Source organism: Acytostelium subglobosum (assembly GCF_000787575.1).
Source record: "Acytostelium subglobosum LB1 DNA, scaffold: scaffold61, whole genome shotgun sequence".
NCBI classification, from domain to species: domain Eukaryota; phylum Evosea; class Eumycetozoa; order Acytosteliales; family Acytosteliaceae; genus Acytostelium; species Acytostelium subglobosum.
In genome coordinates this window covers 1-8,511 of record NW_012236472.1, presented here as the reverse complement: position 1 = coordinate 8,511, position 8,511 = coordinate 1, and the positions used below count along the sequence as shown (strand labels likewise).

The following is an 8,511-nucleotide window of genomic DNA, read 5'->3' as shown; positions in this document are numbered from 1 at the left end:
AGCCATGTTGCCAGTGACTGTCCGTTTGTCGTGCAGCCCTCACTTCACTCAGCCCAGTCTAAGAGAGGGGGAATTMTCGTTACCATGTCCAACAATGGGAGGATACTGTCGATGGCCTTCATCTGTACAATGTACAAATCGTGGTCATATGGTGAGCTAGTCACACGGACGTCTGTCTCTCCACTCCTGGTTAACTTCTCCTTGGCCTTGATCGGGAAGTCCCTGGGGCGACCGACCGCGCTCGACACCCACTTGAGTGTGCGCATTCCACGATCTGGGCTATTGAATAAGTCTGACCTTGAGTCTATGAAGTCAATAGCCTCTTCAGAGAACCTGTCACTCATGAAATGAGCGGTAAGTTCCTTCGCGCTAATCTCTGGGTTCCATCCTGGTTGTCTACGCATCTCAAACTCCGTCTCCGCCACCTCATAGTAACTTTCAATATCGACGATCTTACTGCTGCTGCTGTTGCTCCTGTCTTCGCGGTCGCTATCGTTGTCGTTGTTGCCACTGCTACCTTCATCCTCTTCACTTGATCTCGCAGGTTTCTTGCCTTCTCTCTTCTCGAAGGCTCTCATCCTCTGTTGCATATCACCCAACATTCCAAACAACCTCTCGAACTTGGTGTTAACGTCATCCTCTTGTACATCCTTCTGTTCATCCTTCTGTACATCCTTCTGTTCATTCTCCTTCTGTACATCCCCCCCATCCTTCTTGTTTCTTGATCTTGATCTTGACATTATTAAAGTAAACGAGTTATATATTTATATGGTGGTAGTCCAAATGAAATAAACTAGATTGGAGGCTGTCTGGCGGCAGCTTTTTGATCACTCGCTCGCGCAGCTCACTCACACACATCATTTGGAAGATCCGAAATAAACCATACATACATTATATATAATCAGCCTGGTCGAAGTGAAAAAAAAACAAAAAAACCTTGGTGTCCGTCACTCGTTGGAAAACACAGAAATAAAGTACTTTATTTGTTACCAATTGCAGTTTATCCATAAGACTATTTCTTCTCTTCCTCTACTGTCTGTTTGGTATCAACCTCGAGATATTGTTTGATTGCTGCGATCACCAATGCGCTACTCGCTGGTTTTGGTAAGAAGTCGTCCATTCCAACACTGAGACACTTTTGTCTGTCCTCATTATTTGCAGTCAAGGCAATAATGATCAACTTTGGTGTCTTCTTCATAGGTGGCTATATAAATTGTAATTAATATTTATGTTAGTATGATTAGGTATATATATGTGTGTGAGTACATGTGAACACTTACAGGATTGATCTTTCCAGCACTCTCCAATTCTCTGATTGTCTTGGTTGCTTGGAAACCATCCATGAGTGGCATTTGACAGTCCATGAGAACGAGGTCAAAGTCGAACTTTTGGGTCATGTCTACGGCCTCCACACCATTCTTGGCCAACTTGAAGTTGTATCCACCCATCGTCAAGAACTTGCTAAACACCTTGACATTGATTGGATTGTCCTCCACCAACAAAATCAAATCCTTTTTTGTCTCTACTACTGCTTTAGGAGCTGGTGCTTGAGATTGTGAATGTGTTTGCGCTGACGATGTCGTCGTTGATGATGAAGATGATGATGAGCTTGTAGCAGTGGTCGTGGGCGCAGCTGATACCATCGATGAGGTCGGTACTTGAATGTTTGCCCTGTTGTTGTTGTTGTTCGAGTCTGCCGCCATTGTTGGATCCTCAGTGGCGGATTGCATATTCGGTGTCTCTGTGCTCACCTTCTTGACACGATTCTCTTTATCATCGTATGGCGAGCTCATCAATGGCGGGGGGATGAACGTGACCTGGTTGTCAAACATCACCTGCTTCTCAGATGTTTGAGGAGGGTCTTGATCGGTGGGATCACGGCCCATCAGTCGTAGAGGATTGGGCAGTGGCGACATCTTGGGCTGGAACAATCGCTCGGACAATGTGAGCGGGGCATATCGATTATTGATTCCAGATGATGACTCGCCGGGTGTGCCAGGGGGGAACTCGGACGATACAAAGTTGGTGTTGAAGGTTGGCGACGTCTCGATGCTGTCACCCGACTTCTCAATTGGTGGCGGCGATGGGTATTTGACAAGCTTGGCCGAGTTGATCTCCATTACGGTTCGCTTGCCAATCTGTGATTCGTTGAAGAAGTCAAAGTTGTCCTTGTCGACCTGGAACATGCACTTGATAATGTCGGTGAACTTGCACGTCTTTTGGATGGTGTTCTCAAAGTTGTAGTGCTTCACGGTGGCGTCCGTGGTCAGCAGGATCCAATGAATGTCGATGGTAGGACTGATGATGGTGGACGCGGCGTTCAACTCGGGTATGCTAGTGACGACGATGTACACAGGGTTCGTGGATGTTGGTTGCTGAGTGTTGAGTCCTTGCACAAACGTTCTAAAGTCCACATCTGAATCAAACTCCACACATGATATGTTCAATATGGAGAAGTACTGAATGACGGACTTCCTCACCCATGGGTTCTTGTCCACCACCATGCCCACAAGGCTCCTCTCGTACTTCCTCGGTCCGACGAGAGGTGTGTCGAATCCACTCAGTTTCTCGCCTCTGAACATCGCATCCACCATTGTCTCGAGAGTGAAGCCAGGTTTGGTCACTGGCGCGCCAAGCTTAACAGTGAATCCAAACGTGGAGCCAAGACCAAAGTGGCTCTTGACCGTCACGTCACCGTCCATCATGTTGCAGAGCCTCTTGGAAATGCTCAGTCCGAGTCCAGTACCCTGGTAGCGTCGCGAGTTACTGCTGTCTACCTGTGAGAATGGAGCAAACAGCTGAGGTATGTGCTCGGCCTTGATACCAATGCCAGAGTCCTCCACCTCGAATTGGATGATGTAGTCCTTAGTGTGGATGTTCTCGCGCTCCATCCTCACCCTGACCTTGATCTGGCCCTCGTCGGTGAACTTGATTGCGTTTGATATGAGGTTGAGCAGCACCTGTCTGACTCTGGTGGCATCGCCGTGTAGAAGCACTGGAAGATTGGACTCGAGGAAGAGGACCAGATCGAGATGTTTGTTCGCTGCACTCTTGGACACCATGCTGAGCGAGTCCTCCAACATCTTGAGCAAACTGAAGTCTTGAAGCACCAGTTCCATCTTGCCTGCCTCCATCTTGCTGTAGTCAAGGATATCCACCACCAAGCTCAATAAGTAGTCCGCTGACAGTTTGATAGCGTCCAAGAATTCAAACTGAGTGTTGTCCATGTGAGTCTTCTCCAAGATGTCGCAAGATGCCATGATTCCATTGATAGGTGTCCTATGTGTGATTTATTGATTGATTGAGTGAGTGAGATGGTGAGTGAGTGAGTTGGTTGGCGGGTGACTGATGGGTCGAGTCCAAGTACATACTTTAGTTCATGACTTATTGTGGTCAAGAACGCAACCTTTGCTTCGTTGGCAGCCTCAGCCTTCCTCAGGGCAACATCGGCTTCGATCAGATTCTTTCTACCTGTGATATCGATGATTGAGAACACATCCACAGGTCTGCCTGCGTATGTTGCCTTGTTTGTTCGCACTTCCACCTCGAATCCACGTCCACCTGCATCTATCGCCGTGGTTTCGATCACGGGCGGGAATAGCGTATCCAACGTCGAGTCGTAGAATAAGTCTTCCAGCTCGGGCAGGAACTCCCATATTCCACTTTGCTGTTTCGCGCGATCCAAGAGTGAGTGAGTGAGTTAGAGTTAAAGTTAGTCATGTGACTGATACGCCAGACAAGGCGGACCAACCAGCACACAGACACATACCACAGGGTATAGTATATCTTGTAGCTTGATCTGGAACATTGATTCGAATGCAGGGTTGACATCTGTGATGTATCCTCCTTTGTGTACGACCAATGCTTCATTGCTGATCTTGAACAAACTCTGTATCCTTGCTTCCTTGCGTTCAATCTCCAACAAATCGATCGATGTGATGAACGTATAGAATAACAACAACAACAATGTTACAAATATACTTCGCAGTTGTTCTCCAATTGAGTTGTAGTTCTGAGTTTGTGTTGGTTAGTCTTGATTGATTGAGAGAATGTATGGATGGATACATACTTCCAATAGTCTATATTGTTGTTTGATTGAGAGGTAGATGGCAAGGCCGATGTAGGAGAAGGAGACGGCCAGAAGGGTCAGGATGCTAAGCCCCAGCTTGGGAAATAGTATGGACACGGCGATGAGGATCATCGTGTCCCAGGAGAATAGGATGATGCCATAGGGTATCTCTAGTTTGTTCAATGATACTATGAGTGACGTGATGTTGATTGCTACCGCCGTGGCGATCAGCAGGAAGCTGGCTATATAATGATGAGTGGTGAACTTGGCAAAGATGTACAACAACAGACATATCAGGATGCCCGGCGCAAAGATGTACCAGATCTCCGAGACAAAGATCGTGCCAATGATGCAGGCGAATGCCAACAGCATGCACAGCATCAGGAAGATGCGTGCACGTCGCTTGATCACCTTGGACGGGTAGACGAGTCCAGGGTGCGGCGATATCAGTATCTTGATGACCATCCAGGGGTATCGAAAGAAGTGTTTCAGCTTCATGATGGTCTTGTCCGAGATGATGTGGCTGTCCATGTAATATCCATTGCCATTGTTTGATGATGTGAGGTTGGGCTTCATTGCCAGCGAGGAGGCTGTGGACGACCGAAGCGACTTGCGCGAGCGATTGCGATTTGGTTTGACGTGATTCGTGCCCGACTTGGCATTGCGTGGTGTCATTGTCGGAGAGGTGATTATTTGATCATTACTGTTGTTAATATTGACTATATTGTTGCTGTTGTTGCTGTTGCTGGTTCGGATCGATGGTGTTGCTCGTGGAGATGATGGCGCTCGTCTTGGACGTCTGTGATGGTGGTGATGTGGCTGTGACAGTGTTTCTGGATTCTCGAGGTCGTGTGCCATTGCTGCAGCGGCTGTGGCGGGCGTGGCATCAGGTGTTGTCAAATCCATTGGAGGTATAGGCTTATCCTTCTTCTTCTTCTTCTTCTTTACAAACATGTTTGAGAAATTCTCAAAGAATGATGATTGATGTGTCTTGTCTCCTTGTGTTGATGATAATGATTGATTTGTATTATTGTTCGATCTCATGTTATTATTACTATTCTGTCTATATATTAAAGGTGAGTTTATATATTGACTCTGTCGCAATGTTGGAGGTGGAGTTGTTGACAATGATGCCAACTCTTGTTGTTGCTGTAGTTGTTCTGGATGTGTCGGCTGCTGCTGCTGCTGCTGCTGTTGATCAGACATTGGAGGCATCTCCAATGATATATAATCACCATTATTATTATTATTATTAAGTTCCACTGCTTCATCCCTCTCTATAACTTGTTGTAAATGATTCTCCAAAGCATGTTCCAACTCATGTACACGTCCCTGCTGTCCTTCTTCATTTTGTTGTTCCTCCATATCAAGAAGGTCTATCTATATCTCTATCTGTATTATATTATTATATATATATAATAATTATAACAAGTATGATGATGTCGTATGTATTCTTCGGACAAATAATAGTACAACAACGACAATAATTATGATTGTTTATTCTGTTGTTGTTGTTGGCAGCGATACATAGTCATTCGCCATTCCGTTCATTCATATTCAAGTCCGTCAGTGGGTTGATCCATCTATCAGATGGTGCGCGTGTGATTAATTGTAGTGAGTGAAGGAGCACAATGTAGTACTATCCTATCCTCTTGTGTGCTTGTTGAGTTGACACATGTCAACAGGAGTTGTGTGTGTTCAATCAACATTATCTGTGTGGTGTGAGTGTGTGAGTGGGTGTGTTAGATGTGGACACAAGACATCGTCAAGAAGAGAGGATAACAATGAGAAGACAAGTACAGATAACACCAATATATGTGTGTTGTGTGTTTGTTGTGTTGAGTGTGTTGAGCAATGAATGATCGACAAGTTGTTGAAAGTTATTTAGAGACATCAACTTCAGAAGTCCAAGCAAATGACTGATGCTCACTTCATTGAAAACCACTGATTAACTTCACTTTGAAGATCATCATCATCACTTTGTGTGTGTTTGTGTTACATGTACAACAATGACAGGACAACAACAGACAACAAGAAAAAGACAACAATCAGGTCGATCATCATCAACAACAGATGGTAACTCTGGTCATGTGCCACAAAATAGAGGTACAAGACAACAACAACAACAACAACAACAGAATGGTGATGACTTAAGGTTGGATGTGGTATACGAGTCGTACAAACATTGGTCATCACTCAATCGAATTACAGCAGTGATGATTGTTGTTGTGATGCTGATGATCTATACACAGAATGGTGATATGACCATTGGAGGTGACTCAAACTCAAACATGTTGCTGGCATTGCGCATGTCAAACACACCTCTGCTCAAATGGCATTCACTAGACTCTGTTTTTGGCCTCACCGAGGTCAGCACGCCATGTCTCTTCTCATGGTCATTCTGGGCGGACGACCACTCGCCGCCCCGCACCGGCCTCTCGCTTCAACACTGGAACATCACGACGCAGGCTCAGTTAAAGAAGAACGGTCCGCCCGAGATTGTCAGTGCGTGGCAGCTGTACGAGATGGGTCGGATAAAGATGGAGACGTCGCACTACAACCTGGTGCCCACGAGCCAGAAGGGCATCTACGTCAACACATTCAGTATTGGCACGGCAATAGTATCAGCACCAATCTTCTACGTCTACAACAAGTTGTTCCATCCCTCGGTTCAGCAGTCCACAATCGAGCTGTGCAAGTATGACCGTCTGTCATTGCTCACCGTGTCAAAGTTCACGGCCTCGCTCTTCACCGCCCTGTCATGTGGCGTGATGTTTATGGTGTTTAATCGAATAATCTCAGAGACTCGCGCGGGTGCCGCCACCAACAACACGGTCAAGTACGTCGCTGCCATAGGCCTGTCCGTGCTCTATGGTCTGGGCACAACGCTGGCCAGCATCAACAGCCAGGCACTCTGGCAACATGCCCCAAACACATTGTTCATATCACTTGGAATGTACTTTTATATCAGGTTGCAGCAGGACTCTACAGGCTTTGAGCGATCGGCAATCATGTGTTCACTGTCCCTGTCCCTGGCAACACTATGTCGTCCAACAAGCGCGCTCTATCCATTGGCCGTCCTCCTCAGACTGCTTGGCAACACTGTCGTTCCAGGCAACGTGGGATTCAAGAAGCAGGCCACCAAGCTCTTGCTGTACGGCTCGATTGGCGCGGTGATTGGCGCAGCGTTTCTCTATCACAACCATCACTTCTTCCAGTCACCATTCACCACTGGACAGACTGTGGCTGCAGAGAAGCTGGCCACATCCAAGACTGGCCTGGCGGGTTCATGGACCACGCCCTTCTGGACGGGTGCATCCACCCTGTTCTTCAGTCCATCGCGAGGACTGTTCACTCATTCACCCTTCCTCATATTCGCACTGATGGCCTTTTTCTTTAGCGACAAGCAATCGGTGGTCACCCTGGCGCCCTTCATTGCATCGACCACAGTGCTCACCTATGCGGCGTCCACCTTCTTTGACTATTGGGGAGGATGGTGCTTTGGAGCCAGACCACTCACAGACACCATGTCCACGTACTTGGCATTGATAGCTGCCTCTATCCCACGTCTACATCGATGGCAACCGCTTGCCCTGTTGCTGGCATGCACTGGCGCTCTCTCAATCGTAGTGCACATGATTGGAATGTACTCATACGATCCATTGATTTGGAACTATCAAAAGGCAATCAAGAACACTAGCACTGGACAATTAGAACTAATTGACAACTTTGACGTAATCACTGGCAAGCAGGATGCACCACCAGGCACTGTGATGGTCAATATAGATGACCTACAATACCGTTGGCGTCTATGGGATTGGATAAATGGTCAACCAATATACCTACTCAAGCACCTCTCACTTGCCAGAGCAGTCAAAAAGAATTCCATTCAACTCTGGATCAAAGGTCAACTAACATAAATAAATTATTTACATCTATTACTGGCACAACCACTGTAGGTACTCCAAGATGGTCAAGATCATCCCCTGCCACTTGACAGTTGATGCAGAGACTTCTGCCAAGCTGCTCGTCGACAAGGTCGTCTCAGTCTGGGGCACGTTCTTGAGATCGGCGCACGACTGTTTGACGGTGACAATAAAGTCGTCGTCCCAAGGGTTCCAGAACCTTGGCGTGCGTGAGAGGTAGTCGCTCATGCAGTTGGACTTTCCTTCGATGTATTGAGTGGCGAAAGAGAAGTTGGAGATGATCTCGTACCAACGTTGGACACGGGCCGGACGCGACTCCAGGTTGGCCTCGTACAACAGGTTCTTGTGGTCGGTGTACCAGATGAATGGCTTGTCCCTCAGCAAGTGTTGATACTTCTTTAGGCAGTTGATCAAACCAAGTAGTTCACGATCACGTGTGTCGTAGGCTCTCTGGGCCGGGTTGAACTTCTTGCTGTCGAACAGCACCGGTCTGAGATTCGCGTTGGCGTCCTCTTG

The 8,511-nt window shown here is 47.0% G+C and overlaps 2 protein-coding genes across 2 annotated transcripts; one reads left to right on the top strand and one right to left on the bottom strand.

The window, feature by feature from the left end:
* Positions 1–1,012: 1,012 nt before the first annotated feature.
* SAMD00019534_126460 (hypothetical protein) lies at positions 1,013–5,284 on the bottom strand (the record flags this gene model as incomplete). The annotated part of the gene is made up of 6 exons (XM_012892129.1): positions 1,013–1,204; positions 1,281–3,279; positions 3,372–3,667; positions 3,770–4,012; positions 4,070–5,067; positions 5,125–5,284. The coding sequence occupies 6 exons, from the start codon at positions 5,282–5,284 to the stop codon at positions 1,013–1,015; spliced, it is 3,888 nt and encodes a 1,295-aa protein (XP_012747583.1).
* Positions 5,285–6,078: 794 nt separating this feature from the next.
* Positions 6,079–7,989, top strand: SAMD00019534_126450 (hypothetical protein; the record flags this gene model as incomplete). The annotated part of the gene is made up of 1 exon (XM_012892128.1): positions 6,079–7,989. The coding sequence occupies one exon, from the start codon at positions 6,079–6,081 to the stop codon at positions 7,987–7,989; it is 1,911 nt and encodes a 636-aa protein (XP_012747582.1).
* Positions 7,990–8,511: the final 522 nt, after the last annotated feature.